Source organism: Hylobates moloch, unplaced genomic scaffold (assembly GCF_009828535.3).
Source record: "Hylobates moloch isolate HMO894 unplaced genomic scaffold, HMol_V3 SCAFFOLD_12, whole genome shotgun sequence".
Taxonomy (NCBI): domain Eukaryota; kingdom Metazoa; phylum Chordata; class Mammalia; order Primates; family Hylobatidae; genus Hylobates; species Hylobates moloch.
In genome coordinates this window covers 43,235,754-43,257,897 of record NW_026652287.1, presented here as the reverse complement: position 1 = coordinate 43,257,897, position 22,144 = coordinate 43,235,754, and the positions used below count along the sequence as shown (strand labels likewise).

Genomic DNA, 22,144 nt, shown 5'->3' with positions numbered 1-22,144 from the left:
CACACACACACACACACACACACACACACACAGCTCACACCTAGAAACACAGGTATACATATAGACTCACACAAAGATGCAAATATACACACACAGAGACATAGACACACAAAGACGTAAGACAAAGACACACACATAGACACAGACACACACACAGACACAAGACAGACTCATGCACACAGAAACAAAGACACAGATATACACGCACATACACACACAGACACACACACACACATAGACATACACCTATGCTCTGCCCTGTCTGGTGTGGTTCCCTGGATTCTAAGTCAGGTGTGTCTGTCTGGTGGTAACTGACAGAGTATGTGAGCTTGTGGGTCTGGCCTTCTGTGACTAAAAGTGGCTGAAACACTGTGTGGCTGTCCCATTCCATGTGGCTGCAGTTGATACTGTGCTGTAATCATTGGCCAGGGAACTCGTGCCTGGCGCTTAGGAGACCCTCGGTCACCATGGCTGATGGGACAATGATAGAGTTGGAGTGTGGCGGGCACTGGGGAGCCCTATGCCTGTCTGCCCAGGAACGGCCGTGCCCTGGGGTTGGGGTGTGTCTGCCAAGACTCTGGGCCACACCTGTCTGCTTCCCTGGGCCACCCTGCCCCCATCTGCAACTGTCTGTGCTCTGTCCCTAGAAGCCTGGCATCCTGGGAGACTCACCCCTGGGTGCCCTCCAGCCTGGGGCCCAGCCAGCCAACCCCCTCCTCGGGGAGCTGCCTGCAGGTAACGCAGACCCTGCCCACACAGTGTCCCCCAGCCACTTCCCCTTCCTTCCCTGCTACGTGGCCTTGGGCAAGTGACCCAACCTCTGGGTCCCAGTGCCCTGGTCCATCAGTTGGGTGCCGCCACCTCAGGGCCCAGGGATGAGCTCTGCTTAGTGGCCAGCATGGATTTGTCTCTTGACCACTGGGCCCTGGTCCAGGTGGGAGCTGGAGGGCCCTGGGGAGAGGAGTCCTGTGAGCCTGGGCCCCTGAAATCCTCCTTCCCTCCCTAGGAGGGGGCCTGCCCCCGGAGCTGCCGCCCCGGCGAGGGAAGCCACCACCCCTGCTGCCATCCGTGCTTGGCCCTGCTGGGGGTGACCGGGAGGCCCTGGGCTTGGGTACCCCAGCGGCCCAGCTCACTCCTCCCCCTGCCCCTGTGGGGCTCCGAGGCTCTGGCCTCAGAAGCCTCCAGAAAGACAGTGGGCCTCTGCCGACGCCCCCTGGGGTAAGGCCCTGCCCTGCGCGCGGCACCACACCAGCCTCCTGTTCCACAGGGTCCCCTCTCCCGGGGGCCCTCTCGAATCCAGCCTTCCTGCCGCAGGTCTCACTGCTGGGGGAGCCCCCCAAGGACTACCGGATTCCCTTGAATCCCTACCTGAACCTACACAGCCTGCTCCCGGCCAGCAACCTGGCGGGTAAGGAGGCCCGGGGCTGGGGAGGCGCCGGGAGAAGCCGCCGCCCAGCTGAGGGCCCCCCACCTAACCCCCCAGCCCCTGGAGGTGGCAGCAGCAGCAGCAAAGCCTTCCAGCTCAAGTCCCGCCTGCTCAGCCCCCTCAGCAGCGCCCGCCTGCCCTCTGAACCAGGGCTGCCTGACAGCTACAGCTTCGACTACCCCTCGGTGAGTGCCTGACTGCAGCTCTCTGTCCCCTAAGGCCAAATCATTCTCCAAACTGATATTTCTCTAGGATTGACTATGCCAGGCCATGTGCTAGGGAGGCGGCAGGGAACGTGCCAGATATGGTGTCTGCTTTTTTTTTTTTAGAGACAGGGTCTCTGTTGCCCTGGCTGGAGTGCAGTGGTGCGATCATAGCTCACTGCAGCCTCAACTTCTTGGGCTCAAGCGATCCTCACACCTCAGTCTCCTGAGGAGCTGGGACCACAGGCATGCACCTCCATGCCCGGCTAATTTTTAAATTTGTGGTAGAGATGGAGTCTCATTGTGTTGTCCAGGCTGGTTTCAGACTCCTGACCTCAAGTGAGCTACCCACCTCAGCCTCCCAAAGTGCTGGGATTACAGGCAAGAGCCACCGCACCCAGCCTCATGCCCTTAAAGTTTCCCGTCTGTCTGCACATCACCCCCTGCTTCCAGTCCACCTGCCTGTTTGTCCATTCCCAAGACCTGGAGGATCTTGCGTCTCAGTCTGTCTGTCATCCTGCGTCTGTCTGTCTTTCTCTCCCAAGAGGACTTAGGCCACACTGTCTCTCCCCAGAGACAAGGCTTGCCCTTTCTGTCCCTCTCTCCCACCTTTGATTCCTGTCTGTGCCCCTGGAGATTTGGTCCTTCTATGATGCCAACCTCCTTGGCAGGTCAGAAATTGCAAACTGGGCCAGGCGCGGTGGCTCATGCCTATAATCCCAGCACTTTGGGAGGCCGAGGCAGGCAGATCACCTGAGGTTGAGAGTTCAAGACCAGCCTGACCAACATGGAAAAATTATATATTATAAAATATATAATAAAATATATATTTATATATAATATAAAATATAATTTGTGTTTTATACTAAAAATATAAAATTAGCCGGGCGTGGTGGCACATGCCTGTAATCCCAGTTACTAAGGAGGCTGAGGCAGGAGAATCACTTGAACCTGGGAGGCGGAGGTTGTGGTGAGCCGAGATTGTGCCATTGCACTCCAGCCTGGGCAACAAGAGCAAAACTCCGTCTAAAAAAAAAAAGAAAGAAAGAAATTGCAAACTGGCCGCCCACAGGTCACCTGGGTGATGTTTGGCCCCCTCTGGGTTTCAAACAAATAACAACAGGAATTAACGCCAACACAGGAAAACTGCAAGAGTCCGCACAGCTCGAATTCCCAGCTTGCCTGGGAAACTCCAAACACTTAGGCCCATGTGGGGCACCCCCCTTCACAGCAGCCATCCCTGGGGCCGAGCTGCATCCAGCCCCAAATTTGCCTCTTCCTGGTCCCAGAGTAGTGGGGACTGTCTTCCCTGATGACAGCTCTGCCACGGAGTTCAGCCAGGGGTGAGGCTGGGACAGACTCCAACCCAATGTGCTTCTCCCGCTTTCATTCAGGACATGGGACCTCGGCGGCTCTTTTCCCACCCACGGGAACCAGCCCTTGGGCCTCACGGACCCAGCCGACACAAGGTAAGAGCCACCTGGTATGGCATGTGTAGCAATCAGCTTTTACTACATGACAGGCTGTGCCATGACTTAGTAGCCTAGAATAGCAGACCTTGTATTTTGTGTGTTCTTTGTGGGTTTTTTTGAGACAGGATCTCACTGTGTTGCCCAGGCTGGAGTGCAGTGGCTCTGTCATAGCTCACTATGGCCTCAAACTCCTGGGCTCAAGCAATCCTCCTACCTCAGTCTCCTTGGTAGCTGGGACCATAGGCACTCACCACCATGATGGTTAATTTTTGTACTTTTTGTGGAGATGAAGTCTCCCTATGTTGCCCAGGCTGGTCTGGACCTCCTAGGGGCTCAAGCAATCCTCCCATCTTGGCCTCCCAAAGTGCTAGGATCACAGGCATGAGCCACCATACCATGCCAGGCATTGTATTACTTCTTGTCACTCTGCGGGGCAATGGGTGGTCCTCGGCACTCACCTGGGTCTCAGTGAGCTATGTGGCTTCACATATTTGGCATCCATAGGCTGGAACAGTTTCTCTGTGCCCATTCGTGCAGTGATGATCCCTGGGTTCCTGGAGGAGGAAGAGGAGGTGGGTACCCACGTGCCAGCTCTCCTCAGTCCTATTAGCCAAAGCTAGTCTTTGCAAAGCCCAGAATTGCCAGGCGTGGTGGCTCACGCCTGTAATCCCAGCACTTTGAGAGGCCGAGGCGGGCAGATCACCTGAGGTCGTGAGTATGAGACCAGTCTGACCAACATGGAGAAACCCCGTCTCTACTAAAAATACAAAAAATTAGCTGGGCATGGTGGCACATGCCTGTAATCCCAGCTACTCGGGAGGCTGAGGCAGGAGAATGGCTTGAACCTGGGAGGCGGAGGGAGGATTGTATACAAAGGGCTGGGTATTACAATTGTCTGCTTCACTCCACCGGCCCTTCTTCTACAGATGTCCCCTCCGCCCAGTGGCTTCGGCGAACGGAGCAGCGGTGGGAGTGGCGGGGGCCCCCTGTCTCACTTCTATTCAGGCTCGCCCACTTCCTACTTCACCAGCGGCCTGCAGGCTGGCCTCAAGCAGAGCCACCTCAGTAAGGTGAGGAACCTCTCTGGCCGAGCACAGGCCCCCTGGGACAGCTAGGATTCGGGAGTGCCTGCCACCGGGGCTCTGTAACCCTCAGTGCCCAGGCCAAAGCTGGGGTGGTGGCAGGGGTCGGTCTTGCTCAGGATGGAGTAGCAACAGCCTATTGTCCTCTATCCACTCTGCATCAAGCACCTAGCACTGCCAGCTTTCCAGGCTTTCTGTCACTTCCTCCCTCTACAGCCCAGGCTGTTGGTGCTACTGGCCCCATTTGACAGATGAGAAAACCGAGGCTCAAATAAAATGGAGCAATTGGCCCCAGGTCTCATAGCTAGAAAGTAGCAGAAGCAAGATTTGAACCTGAAACCGTTCACTTTCCCTCAGGGCAGGGGGGCAGTGGCGGGGAGGCGGGGTGGGTGCTTCCTCTGGCCCCCAGGGAGTGACCTGTTCCACCTCTCCATTTCTCCCAGGCAATCGGCTCTTCCCCGCTGGGCTCCGGAGAAGGGCTCCTGGGTCTCAGCCCCGGGCCTAATGGTCACAGCCACCTGCTGAAGGTACGGGCGGGGGGTGGGGACATGCAGGGCTGGGGAGCCCCGGCCCCCCAGCGGCCCCTGACCCGCCCCGCCCTGCCCTCTGTCTCCAGACCCCACTGGGCGGCCAGAAACGCAGCTTTGCCCACCTGCTGCCCTCGCCCGAGCCCAGCCCAGAAGGCAGCTATGTGGGCCAGCACTCCCAGGGCCTCGGCGGCCACTACGCGGACTCCTACCTGAAGCGGAAGAGGATTTTCTAAGTGGCTGGCACCAGAGATAACTCAAGGGCCTGCACCAAATCGCTTTTGGGTTTTCTGGTGTTTTGTTTTGTGTTTTTTTAAACCATTTTCTCTCTTTCGGTAATAGAAAAATCTCTGAAAGACTTTACTGACCAATCAGCTGGAGCCCCAGGAGCCCAAGGGGTGTGGGGGAGTCTGGAGGCCTCATTACGTCTCTGGCTTGCTCCCCACGCTGAAACCCTGCAGCCTTAAGAGAGAGGGGCCCCGGCCTGCTCTCCCTCCCTCCCCCCATCTCCTCCTCCGCTGTGCCCGTCTCTCCGGAGCCCTCCTGCCTCATTGCTCCTGTAATTTTGGCCTTTTGAGTGCCTTGGAGGTTTCCCTGACCTCCCGTGAAGATACAGAGACTGTCTCCTTTTTTTTAACTTTGACAACTGACTTCTGTTTCCTTTTCTAATTTTTATTTTTCAAACCACCCCGGACAGCCCCCAGCTCTAATTCCTTCAAGGTCCGGCCTGTCCGGGCCACCATTCCACACTTTGCGGTTTGAAACAGCTGTTTTTCCCTCATTTGCTGCAGGCATGGCTGTCTCCTGCCCCTGCCTGCCCATCTGGCCTATACCCCAGCCCCAGGGCCCGGGGTCCCTGCCGCAGCCCCCTCCCATTCTGATGCCTTAAAAGCTGGGCACCAGGCCCTGCTGGCCAGAGCCACAGATGCTGAGCTCTGGGAGCTTGACTATGGACCAAACAGCTCTGGCCTAGGGATTGGGCCACCCTACCCAGGATCTCCACCCTGGGGACAGTAGAAGGGCAAAGCCTTCATCTTGGCGAACCGGCCCCACTACCCCCTCCTGCCCGGGCCTCGGTGCAGAGATGGGCTTTCTCTGCCAGTCCCCTGCTGTCTGTCTGTGGGAGTCGGACATTGTGCCCATCTCCCGGAGCCTCTGCTGTCACTCCCTTGTTGAAGATGAATTCTTGAATTCTGCCTGCCCAGCCCTGGCCAGATCCCTGGAACTGGCCTCCTTTCAGCCCAGTGCCAGAAACCAGCACTCCATGAAGATAAGCTCTGGGCCCGCCCACCAGCAGGACCTGTCGACCTGAGGTGACCCTGGGCCTTGCCCCCAGCCAACTGGGCCACCAGCTTCCCTCCCTTGACTCTGGGGGTCCACATCCACTCCAAGGGGATTATTCCCCCGACCCCACCCCAGTCTCCCCACTCGGACCTTTGCTGAATTAAAGTTTGTAAGTAAATGGTTTTAAAGAAATCAGAGTTGGCTGGTTCTTGGGACAAACAGTGGGCTTGAGTGGGAGGTCTGGGGTGGCCCCTCGGGTTTACCTGAGCTGGATCCCGCCCTACTCTTCCCACCTGGTCATCGCAGGCCCTAAGCAAACATCTGCGCTTATGTTCCATTAATTATGAGCTTTCCCTCGCCTCCGTGGGGCGGCGCATGCTCAGTCGGCGAGTCACGTGATGCATGTCATGGCCGCCTCCATGGCCCGAGGAGGCGTGAGTGCCAGGGTTCTGTTGCAGGCTGCCAGGGGCACCTGGTGGAACAGACCTGGGGGCACTTCGGGGTCAGAGGAGGGGGTGGCGCCGGGGACAACCAGAAAGTTTCAAGCGACAGGTACCTGGGGCGCCCGGGGCGGGCAGCGTTAATCCGTCAGATGCCGGCGGGGCGGGGCTCGGCGCAGCCGCTCATCCAACTGTGTTTTCCAGGCTCGCGCCCGGCGGGAGAGGAGGACGCGGGCGGCCCGGAGCGGCCCGGGGACGTGTGAGTGCAGGGGCCCAAGTCCCCCATTCCTCATCCCACGGAATTCCTCTGGTCCCTATCTTGCCCTGTAGCTTCATCTCGAGGTTCCCATTCTGCTTTGCCCTATTCAGTACCTGTGCGTCAAGCCTCAATTCCTACTTCCTAACCCTAGATTATACCCGAGCCCTGAGCCCATCATCCAGTTCGGCATTCGCACCTCCATCTGTCCCCAGGGTGAACGTGGTGTTCGTAGACCGCTCAGGCCAGCGGATCCCAGTGAGCGGCAGAGTCGGGGACAATGTTCTCCACCTGGCCCAGCGCCATGGGGTGGACCTGGAAGGTAGGAACCGGGCAGAGAGAATTAAGGAGGTCCTTATCCATTTGTCCAAAAAAAAAAAAAAAAAACCCACAAATCAGGTGTGTCTCTTCACGTCTTTTTCCCACCAAATATGGACTAAAATCTAAACCCCTCACCACGGCCTCATCTGTTGCCAAGCTCTTATTTATTAAGCATTTATTAGAGATCAGTAGGACTCCTGGCTGCCAGGATTTTGTGTTGTCTTCCCCCTTCCTCCCTGTATTCTAGCCACATTGGCTTTCTTTTTGTTGTTGTTTTGAGATGGAGTTTCACTCTTGTTGCCCAGGCTGGAGTGCAATGGCTTACTGCACCTAAGCTTACTGCAAGCTCCACCTCCCGGGTTCAAGCGTTTCTCCTGCCCCAGCCTCCAGACTAGCTGGGATTACAGGCGCCCACCACCAAGCCCAGCTAATTTTTGTATTTTTAGTAGAGACAGAGTTTCACCACATTGGCTAGGGTGGTCTCAAACTCCTGAAAGGTGATCCACCCGCCTCAGCCTCCCAAAATGCTGGGATTACAGGCGTGAGCCACTGCGCCCAGCCCACACTGGCTTTCTTGTGGTTCCTCAAACAACCAAGCTCATTCCTGCCTCAGGGCGTTTGCATTTGCTGTTCCCTCTGTCTGAAGTGCTTTCCCAGCAAACATTCTGGCTCTTTCTTCAGACCTCAAGGTAAATGTCATGTCCCTAACAATCCCATTCCCCTCAGCCCAGCTGAAGTACCCATGCCCTAGTTACTCTGTCTCATCAGTGTGATATGATATATAGCACTTCTCACTTTTTTTTTTTTTTTTTTCAAGAGACGGAGCCTTGCTGTGTCGCCAGTGCTGGAGTGCCATGATGCAATAATACCTCACTGCAGCCTTGAACTCCTGGGTTCAAGCGATCCTCCCACCTCAGCCTCCCAAGTGGCTGGGATTATAGGCACAAGCCACAATGCCAGGCTGTTTTGTTTCCTACTTTGTCATCTGTCCCCCAGTGAGATTGGAGACCTATGTTCTTATTCGTGCTTATCTGTTGCCTGTCAGGATGTAACAGATGTTTGATAATTTGTCGATAGAAAAATAATAATAGAAATTTCTTGTCCAGGCGCAGTGGCTCACACCTGTAATCCCAACACTTTGGGAGGCCGAGGCAGGCGAATCACTTGAGGACAGGAGTTTGAGACTAGTCTGCCCAACGTGGCAAAACCCTGTCTTTACAAGAAACACAAAAATTAGCTGGGCGTGGTGGCACATGCATATAATCCCAGCTACTTGGGAGGCTGAGGCACAAGAATCACTTGAACTTGGGAGGCAGAGGTTGCAGTGAGCTAAGATGGCACCACTGCACTCCAGGCTGCATGACAGAGCGAGACTCTGTCTCAAAAAATAAAAAAGGCCAGGCCCGGTGGCTCACACCTGTAATCCCAGCACTTTGGGAGGCCGAGGTGGGCGGATCACGAGATCAGGAGATTGAGACCATCCTGGCTAAAATGGTGAAACCCCGTCTCTACTAAAAATACAAAAAATTAGGTGGGCGTGGTGGCGGGCGCCTGTAGTCCCAGCTACGCGAGAGGCTGAGGCAGGAGAATGGCATGAACCCGGGAGGCGGAGCTTGCAGTGAGCTGAGATCGTACCACTGCACTCCAGCCTGGGCGACAGAGCGAGACTCCATCTCGTATATATATATATATATATATATGTGTGTATATATATATATGTGTATATATATATATATGTATATATATGGGGGTGTGTGTGTGTGTGTGTGTGTGTCTTTAACCATGTTAATACATATTCACTGACTGAATCTTCATGACAACTTGAGTAGTAGAGACTGTTATTCCCTATTATAGATGAGGAAACTAAATCTCAGGTTAAGTAGACCTGGTCTAAGGGCACGTGAGTGACAATACTAGACTCACCAGTCCATTTTAGCCACTAATCTGTGCTGCCTTTCTATGAATACCTACTGTGCATCAGGCAGCAATATACAAAACAAATAAGGCCTCTGTCATCTCACACCCATTTCGGCCTAATAGGGACAATAATCTCACAGGTAAATACATAATTATGAGCAACTTGGGAAGGGTTGTCTGGAAGAAAATATACATGGTTTGCTTCTGGGATGAATATATCAGGGATCCTGATTTTATCATTAAAGGGGAAGATATGTTGGGAGGGGTTATGAAAGGCCTACCTAAAGTTCTGTTCTGGAATCCAGCAGCCAATAGTCTAGGACAGAGATTGGAATGTGAGATAGATTTATTTATTCATTTATTTATTTGAGACAGAGTCTCGCTCTATCATCCAGGCTGGAGTGCAATGGCATGATCTTGGCTTACTGCAGCCTCCACCTCCCCGGTTCAAGTGATTCTCCTGCCTTAGCCTCCCGAGTAGCTGGGATTACAGGCACCCACCACATGCCTGGCTAAGTTTTTGCATTTTTAATAGAGGTGGGGTTTCGCCATGTTGGCCAGGGTGGTCTCAAACTCCTGACCACAGCTGATCTGCCTGCCTTGGCCTCCCAAAGTGCTGGGATTACAGACATGAGCCACTGTGCCGGGCCAGTAGAGGTTAAGTGGCCTGGCAAGGTGCGGTGTCTCACACCTGTAATCCCAGCACTTTGGGAGGCCGAGGCGAGCAGATCACGAGGTCAGGAGATCAAGACCATCCTGGCTAACACAGTGAAACCCCGTCTCTACTAAAAATACAAAAACAAAATTAGCCAGGCGTGGTGGCAGGCGCCTGTAGTCCCAGCTACTCTGGGAGGCTGAGGCAGGAGAATGGCATGAATCCGGGAAGCAGAGCTTGTAATGAGCCGAGATCGTGCCACTGCAGTCCAGCCTGGGCAACAGAGCGGGACTCCATCTCTAAAAAAAATTGCAAAGGAAAACAAAAGAATGAATGAGGGAGATGGGGGAACTGCAGGACTAAGTGAAGGAGTTTGGATTTTATCCTGAGTGTGAAAACCCTTTGGAAAGTTTTAGGCCAGAAGGGACATGATCCCCAAGCACCGGCCTCTGTGATAGAGGATGTGGGGTGTGACCAAGGGCAGGTGGTCAGCAGAAAACCTCAGGTTCTGTCTCTTTCAACCCTAATTCCTGGTCTGGTGCAGTGGCATATGCCTGTAGTCCCAGCATTTTGGGAAGCCAAGGCAGGCAGATTGCTTGAGTTTATGAGTTTGAGACCAGCCTGGGCCACGTGGTGAACCTCGTCTCTACAAAAAAAAACAAAAAACAAAAAACGGCCAGGTGCGGTGGCTCACACCTATAATCCCAGCACTTAGGGAGGCCGAGATGGGTGGATCACCTGAGGTCAGGAGTTCAAGACCAGCCTGGCCAACATGGCAAAACCCCATCTCTACTAAAAATACAAAATTAGCTGGGCGTGATGGCGGGCGCCTGTAATCCCAGCTACTTGGGAGGCTGAGGCAGGAGAATCTCTTGAACCTGAGAGGCAGAGGTTGCATTGAGCCGAGATCACACTATTGCACTCCAGCCTGGGCAAAGATCGAAACTCCACCTCAAAAAAAAAAAAAAAATTAGCCAGGTGTGGTGGTGCGCACGTGTAGTCCCAGCTACTCAGGAGGCTAGGGTGGGAGGATTGCTTGAGCCGGCAGGTTGAGGCAGTAAGCTATGACTGAGCCACGGCACTCCAGGCTGGGCAACAGAGTGAGACTCTGTCTCAAAAAAAAAAAAAAATCCTGGCAGGGTCCGGTGGCTCACGCCTGTAATCCCAGCACTTTGGGAGGCTGAGGCAGGTGGATCATGAGGTCAGGAGATCAAGACCATCCTGGCTAACATGGTGAAACCCCATCTCTACTAAAAAAATATAAAAAAATTAGCCGGGAGTGGCCGGGCGCGGTGGCTCACGCTTGTAATCCCAGCACTTTGGGAGGCCGAGGCGGGTGAATCACAAGGTCAGGAGATCGAGACCATGGTGAAACCCCGTCTCTACTAAAAATACAAAAAATTAGCCGGGCGTGGTGGCGGGCGCCTGTAGTCCCAGCTACTTGGGAGGCTGAGGCAGGAGAATGGCGTGAACCCGGGAGGCAGAGCTTGCAGTGAGCCGAGATCGTGCCACTGCACTCCAGCCTGGGCAACAGAGCAAGACTCCATCTCAAAAAAAAAAAAAAATCCTAATACCTGATTCCTTCCCCCACCACACTGACTGCTGAGTCAGCCAGTCCATCCTCCAAGAGCAGCGGAGAGGTGGGGACACATTAGCCCAGCACAGTGATAGGGTCACAGCAAGGGCTCACAGGCTGCGGGGAGCCTGCCTGGCCTTTCCCCTCTCAGCTACCTGGCAGCCAAGTCCATGCTCCTTAATGGTTCTGCATCTCAGCCTGCTAGGGAGTCCCTGGGAAATGGGGCCTCCCAGATGTCCCTTTGTAAACCCTACACACTGGGGAACAGCTAACTGAGGACATTGAGGACATGACACAGTACCTGGTACACAGTGGAGCTGCAGGCCCAGGAGGGAGACGTGAGGCACGTGGTGGAAGAGGAGTCTTCTCCTCCACGCCCTTCGCATAGCAGCCCATTCCTGACTCTGCCACTCACCTGCGCCCCCTTCACTTCCTGCCCCTAGGGGCCTGTGAAGCCTCCCTGGCCTGCTCCACCTGCCATGTGTACGTGAGTGAAGACCACCTGGATCTCCTGCCTCCTCCCGAGGAGAGGTGAGTGGGTCAGCCTTGCCTAGCTGGCAGCTTCACCCTGGAGCACTCAACAGCCCCCACCGTCCTCCCCACTTCCAGTTCCTGGAAGGGGAGCTGCCTCCCCCACCACTACCCCCTGCGCTCAGTCAGCTTCCTCCCTCCCCCGCCTCTGGCCCCCCACCCACCCAGCTAGCTTGCCCTTGGCTAACACTGCCCATGTCACCACCCCAGGGAAGACGACATGCTAGACATGGCCCCCCTCCTCCAGGAGAACTCGCGGCTAGGCTGCCAGATTGTGCTGACGCCGGAGCTGGAAGGAGCGGAATTCACCCTGCCCAAGATCACCAGGAACTTCTACGTGGATGGCTACGTCCCCAAGCCCCACTGACATGAACACCTGGACCATTCCACATTGCCATGGCCCCAGGGCCCAGATTGAGGGAATAGCCAGGTGCCAGCCCTGCCCAGAGCACGGAGAGGCCCGGGAGAGACGTGGAAGCCCCTATGAAGGACAACACCCCTGCTTGGGAGAGAGTCCCATGTCCAGGCTCTGACGGGGACAGAGCACCTAGTGGGGTGGCCTTCCCCAAGCTCCTGAGAATCAGGGTGTGAGTAGGAGTGGACTCATATTGGAGCTGCAATAAATCGATAACACAGGCCCCAGCATGTTGAGTGTCCTTGGGGGACAGATCTGGGGTCTACAGGTGGCTAACACCTGTAATCCCAGCACTTTGGGAGGCCAAGATGGGAGGATCACTTGAGGCCAGGAGCTTAAGACCATCCTGGGCAACATGGCGAGACCTTGTCCCTATAAAAACAGTAAAAATTAGCGTGGAGTGGTAGTAAGGGCCTGTGGTCCCAGCTACTCGGGAGACAGATGGGAAGATCACTTGAGCCCAGGAGATTTAGGCTGCAGTGGAGCAGTGATCAGGCCATTCCACTCCAGCTTGGGTGACAGAGTGAGGCCCTGTCTCAAAAAAAAAAAAAAAACACACCTGCATCTGCTGTGCTGGGCCCCCGGCTGTCTTTTCCCTCTGGGATCTAAGATCCCGCTGGGGATCCGAGGCAGAGGCCTGGGAGCCCCCATTTCCGAGGGGGAGGGCCAGCGTGGAAGGCCCCGCCCCGGCAGCTGCGGAGGGATTTGGTGGGGTCCAGGCCGCCCTTGCCACGCAGGGGCGCGCGGATAACCTGAAAAAAGCCAGAAAGAGGAAAGGCGCCGCCGAGGTTGGTCGCTCTCAGCTGGGGCTCATCGCATCCTCTGCCAGGAGCGCTCCCACCCCACAGGTCCCGCTCCTCCCAGGTGGGTTTCATCGGGTGGGCCCAGCGGGACAGGGCCGGGTGTAATTAGGAAGGGGGCTGGGCTGGGGCGCAATGGAGGCCGAGCCAGCCCCGGACTCCTTAATGCCAGCAAAGCTGCTGGCGCCGCCCTGTCTGGACCTGGAGCCACTGGGAGGATCCCCCTCCCAGGAGAAGCCGAGGACCCCAGGATGCTGCAGAATCAGTGAGAGGTGTGTAAGGCCAAACCTCATTCCCCGGACCCCGCTAGCACTTCACCATCTGGCTCAGTGATCAAGGGGTCATGACCTCTCTTTCCTGGGGTTATCGAGAAGTGACAATTTTATAATAGTTACTGAAACTTACAAAGAGGTTCTGGTGCCCATAGACACTTGGGGTCATCTAGGGATCAGAGGCCATGCAATTCCGTGTCTCTGGGGCTGATGTAGGCACTCCCCAGGGATCATCCAGGGATTATGGAGGGCAACTCAATAATAATGAAAATGATAAAAATCATAATCATATTATGGCAAGCCAGCGGCGTGGTGGCGCATGCCTGTAAGTCCCAGCTACTCGGGAGGCTGAGGCGGAAGGATCGCTCGAGCCCAGGAGTTCTAGGCTGTACTGAGTCCTGATCACGCCCCTGCACTCCAGGCGGGGGTACAGAGTGAGGCTTGGTCTCTAAAAGAAACACAAAGAAAAAAAGTAACCTTTTTCTCGATCCTGCAGCCAGAGGCTTGAAATCCTGCCTGGGTCACCTAGGGCGGTCCCTGCCTGGGTGATCTACGGGTGCCGTAAGGGGTTGATTGATGTGGAGGGCTGAGAGTGTGCCTGGGAGGCCCACAGTGGGCGAGGTGAGTTGCAATTACTGCAACTCTTAAACCTTCCACCCGGAGTTAGAAATTACTGAACCTCAGGTGGGGTGTGTAGCCTGTCCAAGGGTACACAAAGAGCCGGCCCAAGTTGGAACCCCCTGGCCGGCTAAACCCAGGAGTCACCCAAGAAAAAGTGACCCCACTGCCCTTCTCCCCAGGTCCCTCTGGCCTGCATGCCAGGACTCGGTCACCGCCCTGTGCTTCCTCCAAGAGACAGTGGAGAGGCTGGGTCAGTCCCCTGCCCAGGACACCCCGGTCCTGGGGCCTTGCTGGGACCCGATGGCTCTGGGGACTCAGGGCCGCCTGCTGCTGGACAGGGATTCCAAGGACACACAGACCAGGATCAGCCAAAAGGGCCGCCGCCTGCAGTCCCCGGGGACTCCCTCGGTCCCACCACCCCAGAGAAGGCCCCGGAAGCAGCTGAACCCCTGCCGGGGCACTGAGAAAGTGGACCCCGGGTTCGAGGGGGTGACTCTGAAGTTTCAGATAAAGCCGGACTCCAGCCTGCAGATCATCCCCACGTACAGGTAGGGGCCGGCTGGAGCCAGGGCGCCCTTTCTCCCAGTTACAACACAAACACCAGTGTGGGAGGTAGGGGTGCTCCCTGGCGTCGGTGTGGACCCTCACCTGTGCTCTACGTCACACGTGGCCCAGTCTCTGGTTGACAACTTGAGCTGGTGCCAGATCCAGTCCTGCTGCTCCTGACTCAGTGGCTCCCCACTCCCAGTGTGAGACCTGGTCTCTTTAGGAATCAGGCCTGGCCTTGCTTAGGCTGCAGCTGCAGCTGCAGTGATTTTTCCCAATAATGCTAACAGCTACTATTTGTTGGTAGTGACAACAATACGAGGTTAACAGGCAGTATTTTATGTGTATGGGCTCATTCAAAAGCCTGGGGAGGCGGGGCACAGTGGCTCACGCCTATAATCCCATCACTTTGGGAGGCCAAGGCGAGCGGATCACCTGAAGTCAGGAGTTTGAGATCAGCCTGGCCAACATAGTGAAACCCCATCTCTACTAAAAATACAAAAAATTAGCTGGGCGTTGTAGTAGGTGCCTGTAATCCCAGCTACTCGGGAGGCTGAGGCAGGAGAATCGCTTGAACTCAGGAGGTGAAGTCTTCAGTAAGCCGAGATAGCGCCACTGTGCTCCAGCCTGAGCCACAGAGCAGGACTCGGTCTCAAAAAAAAAAAAAAAAAAACTAGCCGGGAATGGTAATGGGCGCCTGTAATCCCAGGTACTTGGGAGGCTGAGGTAGGAGAATCGCTCAAATCCAGGAGATGGAGGTTGCACTGAGCAGAGATGGCACCACTGCACTCCAGCCTGGGCAACAGAGCAAGATTCCATCCCCTTTAAAAAAAAAAAAAAAGCTTTGGGAAGCTGGGCCTGGTGGCTCACACTTGTAATCCCAGCACTTTGGGAGGCCAAGGTAGGAGGATTGCATGAACCCAGGAGTTTGAGACCAGCCTGGGCAACATAGTATGACCCCCATCTCTAATTTTTACTTATTTATTGTTATTATAAAAATTATAGGCCGGGCGCGGTGGCTCACACTTGTAATCCCAGCACTTTGGGAGGCCGAGGCGGGCAGATCACGAGGTCAGGAGATCGAGACCACGGTGAAACCCCGTCTCTATTAAAAATACAAAAAATTAGCCGGGCGCGGTGGCGGGCGCCTGTAGTCCCAGCTTACTCGGAGAGGCTGAGGCAGGAGAATGGCGTGAACCCGGGAGGCGGAGCTTGCAGTGAGCCGAGATTGCGCCACTGCACTCCAGCCTGGGCGACAGAGCAAGACTCCGTCTCAAAAAAAAAAAAAAAAAAAAAAATTATAATGATGACTTTTTTAATCATGCCACCAAAACAATAATTTTTTTCTCTGTCACTCAGGCTGGAGTGCAGTGACACAATCTCAGCTCACTGCAACCTCTGCCTCCCGGATTCCAACGATTCTCCTGCCTCAGCCTCTGGAGTAGCTGGGATTACAGGCACCCGCTACCACGCCTGGCTAATTTTTGTATTTTTAGTAGAGACAGGGTTTCACCATGTTGGCCAGGATGGTCTCGATCACTTAACCTCAGGTGATCCATCTGCTTTGCCCTCCCAAAGTGTTGGGATTACAGGAGTGAGCCGCCACCATGCCTGGTCACTTTTTTTTTTGCTTTTTTTTTTGTTTGTTTGTTTTTGAGACAGGGTCTTGCTCTGTCACCCAGGCTGGAGTGCAGTGGCGCAATCATGGCTCACTGCAGCCTGGACCTCCCAGGCCCAAGCCATCCTCCCTCCTCAGCCTCCCAACTAGCTGGGAGTGTAGGCCTGCACCACCACTCCTGGCTATTTTTTTTATGTTTGTAGAGACGGGGTCTCCCTATATTGCCCAGACTCCCATCTTTTTTTAAAAATCAATCAAATTTTCAAAGAAAAAAAAAAAACTGTTGGGAAGCCCATTTCACAGATGAGGAAACTGAGGCACAGAGTAGGAGATAATGTGTCCAGGCTCACACAGCAAGGACATGGAGAACTGGGATTGGAAACTGGCAGGCTGTCCCTGTGCTTACTATTTTTCAAAAAATAATAATAATAATTAGGTTGGGCATGGTAGCTCATGCCTGTAATCCCTGCACTTTGGGAGGCCGAGGCGGGTGGATCACTTGAGGTCAGGAGTTCGAGACCAGCCTGGCCAACATGGTGAAACCCTGTCTGTACTAAAAATATAAAAATTAGCTGGGCGTGGTGTCACGCGCCTGTAGTCCCAGCTGCTTGGGAGGCTGAGGCACAAGAATTGCTTGAACCCGGGAGGTGGAGGTTGTAGTGAGCTGAGATAACACCACTACACTCCAGCCTGGGCGACAGAGCGAGACTCCATCTGCAAAAATAATAATAATAATAATATTACTAATGAGAGGCAAAGCCAGGCCATTCAGATATCAGTTGCCTCCTCAGGGGATGGCTGATACCTTGATACTAAATATTTATTTTGGGGGGCTACTGGGGACAAGCTACGGATCCCCCCCAATGCTAATACCTTGTCTGCCCCGCAGCCTGCCCTGCAGTAGCCGCTCTCAGGAATCCCCTGCAGATGCTGTTGGGGGCCCTGCAGCCCACCCAGGAGGCACTGAGGCCCACTCAGCAGGCAGCGAGGCCCTGGGTGAGTCCTGAAAACCCGAGAGCTATAAATATTTTGGGGGCCAATTTCCTGTCTTCCCTGCCTTTCTCCCTGCCCCCCCCTTCTCCATCTTGCTTCCCCATTTAGAGCCCTCGGGGAGGAGTCGCAGCACCCCCCTCCACTTGGGCTGAGTCACCCCCACCCCCAGCTTCCTCCTCTGCGGAACGCTGCCATCTGTCTCCCTTCCTGGCTTTGCTGTGGCTTAGAGCTGGCAACTCCCAGGGCTGATCCAGAGCCAGGTGGGGCCTTTACTGAGACCCCCACAAAATGCCCGACTCCGCACAGGCATCCTGAGCTCACATGCATGGCCTCTGACCCCTGCCCTTTGACCTCTGACCCTTCAGAGCCCCGGCGCTGTGCTTCCTGTCGGACCCAGAGAACCCCACTCTGGAGAGACGCTGAAGATGGGACCCCTCTCTGCAACGCCTGTGGGATCAGGTCCTTAGAATGGAGGAGGGAGTTGGGGCGGGGGTCCCCAAATCAGTCCACGTGTATGACCAGGATGGCGTATGGGGAAAGCAAAAAGCAAAACACCTACCTCTTGGGAAAAGTGGTTTCCTTGTGGCGGTTTCCGGGCCCCCACTGCATCCTAAATGGCAGTTTCTTGTCCCCCAACCCTAGGTACAAGAAATATGGCACTCGCTGCTCCAGCTGCTGGCTGGTGCCCAGGAAAAATGTCCAGCCCAAGAGGCTATGTGGCAGATGTGGAGTGTCCCTGGACCCCATTCAGGAAGGTTAAACCCAGCTTCACCCTGCTGAGCTGCTGCTTCTGCCTCCGTTTCATCAGGGGGAGAATGGGCAGAAGCAGCTCTCCTAGGAGGACTGGGGAAAGAGCCGGCCTGCCTCCTCTCTGCCATCTCCAGATTCAAGGATCCCAGGGGAAGACCCAGGCCTCAGGTGGCAGAGCCTGCTAGGGTTCACCGGCCCCTTCTCCAGTCAGCCTTGGCCGAGGCCCCCTCAGGAGACACTCTCAGGAAGGATGAGCATTGTTACAGCAGGGACAATAAAGTACAGAGATACTCAGAGAGAAAAAGCCTGTGATTTGGGATCCCGCCTCCTGTGCCCCTGTGCCAGCCCAGGAAGGTGGACAGGTGTTTTCTCATTGGGGTTGTGAGGGGCGTGCACACACGTGTGCATGCACAGAGACACAGTCTTATCCATAGGCAGCAGCCCCCACACAGGGAATTAGCCACATTTACCACAATGTCCCATGCAGGGAAACAGCCACTACCCACAGACACACACAACAGACACAGAAAGACACACACAAGCCGGGTGCAGTGGCTCACGCCTGTAATCCCAACACTTTGGGAGGCTGAGGCAGGAGGATTGCTTGAGGCCACAAGTTTGAGACCAGCCTGGGCAACATAGTGAGACCCTGTTATCTACAGAAGGGGGAAAAAAAAGACACATGTCCGGCCAGGCGCAGTGGCTCATTTCTGTAATCTCAGCACTTTGGGAGGCTGATGCAGGTGGATCACCTGAGGTCAGGAGTTCGAGACCAGCCTGGCCAACATGGTGAAACCCCGTCTCTACTAAATATGCAAAAATTAGCCAGGCATGGTAGCATGTGCCTGTAATCCAAGCTACTTGGGAGGCTGAGGCAGGAGAATCGCTTGAACCTGGGAGGTAGAGGTTGCAATAAGCCAAGAGCGTGCCACTGCACTCCAGCCTGGGTGACAGAGCGAGACTCCATCTCAAAAAAGACACATGCGGCCGGGCGTGGTGGCTCACGCCTGTAATCCCGGCACTTTGGGAGGCCGAGGTGGGCAGATCACGAGGTCAGGAGATCGAGACCATCCTGGCTAACACAGTGAAACCCCGTCTCTACTAAAAATACAAAAAAAATTAGCCGGGCGAGGTGGCGGGTGCCTGTAGTCCCAGCTACTCGGGAGGCTGAGGCAGGAGAATGGCGTGAACCCCCGGGGGGCGGAGCCCGCAGTGAGCCAAGATCGCGCCACTGCACTCCAGCCTGGGTGACAGCGAGACTGTCTCAAAAAAAAAAAAACACATGCAGGACAGCTGTGCGTGCTGACAGACACATCAGCAGAGACACACATCGACAGGGATGTGCTGACACGTAGCTGAGTCATACACAGATACAGCCCACACAGGACACATGCACAAGACACACGTAAAACACACAAGTAGATGGCACACACTGGCAGCATATACCAGTGGATCCTTCATCTGTCACCCAACCCCTGCCTGCAGTATGTCACTCTCCTTAGCCCCTGCTGTGTCCCCTACCCCCTTTTAAGATCTCCCTAACCCAGCCAAAATGTGTCTCCCAGGCCTGAAGTCAAAAGCCCCAAGTCAGAGGCATCCTTCAGCAGGCGGGACAGACAGGCCACCAGCACTCACAGGGAGGGAAGGAGGAGGGAGAGTCAAGACTGGTGGCGGGCTGGGCATGGTGGCTCATGCCTATAATCCCAACACTTCAGAAGACAGAGGTGGGAGGGTCGCTTGAGCCCAGGAGTTTGAGACCAGCCTGGGTAACACAGTGAGACCCCGTCTTTACCAAAAAAAATCAAAAAATGAGCCAGGGGTGGTGGTGCACGCCTGTAGTGCCAGCTACTCGGGACACTGAGGTGGGAGGATCACTTGAGCCCTGGAGGTCAAGACTGCAGTGAACCGTGATTGTACCACTGTACTCCAGCCTGGGTAATAGAGGGAGACTCGGAGGGAAAAAAAAAAGGTGGGTAGGGTGGGCATGGTCCTTGCTGTGGGCATGAGTGAGCCACAAAGCCACACACCCTTATGAGATCCTCTTTGTCTCTCCTGGGCAGCCCTGAATGGGAGAACTGGAGTCCAGATTCCTCCGCCCTCAGATCCCTGAATTATTTGATCTTACCCTTCCTTGGCCTGGAACACCCTCCCTCCACATCTCCCCATGGCTGACACCTTCTAATTGCTTGAGGAGGCCTGGCCCCAACATCAGCTCTTCAGAGAAGCCTTCCTTGACCACTCAGACTAAAATAGACACCTCCCCCCAGTCAGGCCGGTTGTGGTGGCTCACATCTGTAATCCCAGCACTCAGGGAGGCTGAGGTGTGAGGATCACTTAAACTCAGGAGTTTGAGGCTGGGCGTGGTGGCTCACACCTGTAATTCCAGCACTTTGGGAGGCCAAGGCAGGAGGATCACCTGAGGTCAGGAGTTAGAGACTGGTTAACATGGTGAAACCCCACCTCTGCTAAGACTACACAAAATAGCCGGGCATAGTGGCAGGCACCTCTAGTACCAGCTACTTGGGAGGCTGAGGGAGGAGAATTGCTTGTTATCTGCAGAATGAAAAAAACAAGACACATGCCCAGCCAGGCACAGTGGCTCATTCCTGTAATCCCAGCACTTTGGGAAACTGAGGCAGGTGGCTCACCGGAGGTCAGGAGTTCGAGACCAGCCTGGCCAAATGAGGAAACCCTGTCTCTACTAAAGATACAAAAATTAGCCAGGCGTGGTGGCATGTGCCTGTAATCCCAACTACTTGGGAGGTGGAGGTTACAGTGAGCCGAGATCGTGCCACTGCCCTCCAGCCTTGGAGACAGAGACTCGATCTCAAAAGAAAAACAAAAACAAAAAATTAATTAAAAAATAAAATAGGCCACGTGTGGCTCACAGGCTCACACCTGTAATCCAAGCACTTTGGGAGCCCAAGGCAGCAAGATCACTTGAACCCAGGAATTCAAGATCAGCCTGGGCAACATGGTGAAACCCCGTTTCTACCAAAAATACAAAAATTAGCCGGGTGTGGTGGCATGCACCTATATTCCCAGCTGCTTGGGAGGCTGAGGTGGGAGGATCACTTGAGTCTGGGAAGTTGAGGCTGCAGTGAGCCATGATCGCGCCACCGCACTGCAGCCTAAGCAACAGAGTGAGACCCTGTCTCCAAAAAAAAAAAAAAATAGACATTCCCACTCTCACCCTGTGTCAGCCTCTGGTTCAGCTCCGTGCTGGTCTCCCTCTTAGAACCTATCAGAATTTCCATTCTCTCTCTGGCTTATGGTTACATTATTCACATCCATCTCCCCTATTGCCCCAGAAGTTCTCAAGTCTGAGATCGCCACATCTATGTCCTTGCCCATGACAGGCCTCTCCAGTGCCAAGCATAGAGAAGCTCTCTGCAAGGACACACCTTGAACACATATCTGCAAGCTAGTGGCTGTCTTTACCCACTTATTCAACATTTATTGAGCAACTGTGTGTGCTAGGACTCAATGAGGACGCTCAGTGGTGAACAGAACAAAGATCCCTGCTCTACTGGGGCTGATGTTCTAGGAGACAGGAAAAAAAAAAAAAATACTCAGAGGCAGGACACGGTGCCTCATGCCTATAATCCCAGCACTTTGGAAGGCTAAGGTGGGCGGATTGCCTGAGCTCAGGAGTTTGAGACCAGCCTGGGCAACACGGTGAAACCCTGTCTCTACTAAAAAACAAAAAATTAGCCAGGTGTGGCGGCATGTGCCTGTAGTCCCAGCTACTAGGGAGGCCGAGGCAGGAGAATTGCTTGAACCTGGGAGGCAGAGTTTGCAAGGTTGCAGTGAGCTGAGAGCACACCACTGCACTCCATCCTGGGTGACAGAGAGAGACTCTGTCTCAAAAAAAAAAAAAAAAAAGTCAGGTATATGTCTAATAGCATGTTAAGTTGTGAGCTGGGCTACAGAGAAAAAGTGTGCAAGGAAATAAAAGAGTTAAGGAGGTCGGGCGCGGTGGCTCATGCCTGTAATCCCAGCACTTTGGGAGGCTGAGATGGGCAAATCCCTTGAGGTCAGGAGTTCGAGACCAGCGTGGCCAACATGGTGAAACCCGCCCCCCCATTAAAAATACAAAAATTAGGCAGGTGTGGTGGCACGTGCCTGTAATCCCACCTACTCAGGGGGCTAAGTTGGAGGAATCGCTTGAACCCAGGAGGCAGAGGCTGCAGTGAGATCTTGCCTTTGCACTCCAGCCTGGGTGACAAAGTGAGACTCTGTCTCAAAAAAAAAAAAAAAAAAAAGTTGGGCACCGTGGCTCATGCCAGCCTGTAATCCCAGCACTTTGGAAAGCTGAGGTGGGTGGATCAGGAGTTCGAGACCAACCTGGGAAACATGGTGAAACCCCATCTCTAGGCCGGGCGCGGTGGCTCACGCCTGTAATACCAGCACTTTGGGAGGCCGAGGCGGGTGGATCA

At 54.6% G+C, this 22,144-nt stretch overlaps 3 protein-coding genes across 3 annotated transcripts in view; all 3 read left to right on the top strand.

The window, feature by feature from the left end:
* Positions 1–6,139, top strand: part of RAVER1 (ribonucleoprotein, PTB binding 1) — a 16,481-nt gene extending 10,342 nt beyond the window's left edge. The window contains exons 4-11 of the mRNA XM_058425756.1: positions 648–735; positions 1,007–1,218; positions 1,315–1,408; positions 1,484–1,611; positions 3,024–3,098; positions 4,028–4,171; positions 4,627–4,710; positions 4,800–6,139. Of these exons, the coding sequence (XP_058281739.1) occupies positions 648–735; positions 1,007–1,218; positions 1,315–1,408; positions 1,484–1,611; positions 3,024–3,098; positions 4,028–4,171; positions 4,627–4,710; positions 4,800–4,946 (972 nt within the window). The 3' untranslated portion in view covers positions 4,947–6,139. The remainder of the gene's footprint in view (positions 1–647; positions 736–1,006; positions 1,219–1,314; positions 1,409–1,483; positions 1,612–3,023; positions 3,099–4,027; positions 4,172–4,626; positions 4,711–4,799) is intronic.
* A 243-nt stretch (positions 6,140–6,382) lies between these two features.
* FDX2 (ferredoxin 2) lies at positions 6,383–12,328 on the top strand. Its single transcript, XM_032169635.3, has 5 exons — positions 6,383–6,546; positions 6,639–6,693; positions 6,906–7,012; positions 11,603–11,690; positions 11,901–12,328. The coding sequence occupies exons 1-5, from the start codon at positions 6,393–6,395 to the stop codon at positions 12,055–12,057; spliced, it is 561 nt and encodes a 186-aa protein (XP_032025526.1). The 5' UTR covers positions 6,383–6,392; the 3' UTR covers positions 12,058–12,328.
* A 93-nt stretch (positions 12,329–12,421) lies between these two features.
* ZGLP1 (zinc finger GATA like protein 1) lies at positions 12,422–18,003 on the top strand. The gene is made up of 5 exons (XM_032169632.3): positions 12,422–13,177; positions 13,978–14,346; positions 16,852–16,958; positions 17,321–17,414; positions 17,598–18,003. The coding sequence occupies exons 1-5, from the start codon at positions 13,041–13,043 to the stop codon at positions 17,713–17,715; spliced, it is 825 nt and encodes a 274-aa protein (XP_032025523.1). The 5' UTR covers positions 12,422–13,040; the 3' UTR covers positions 17,716–18,003.
* Positions 18,004–22,144: the final 4,141 nt, after the last annotated feature.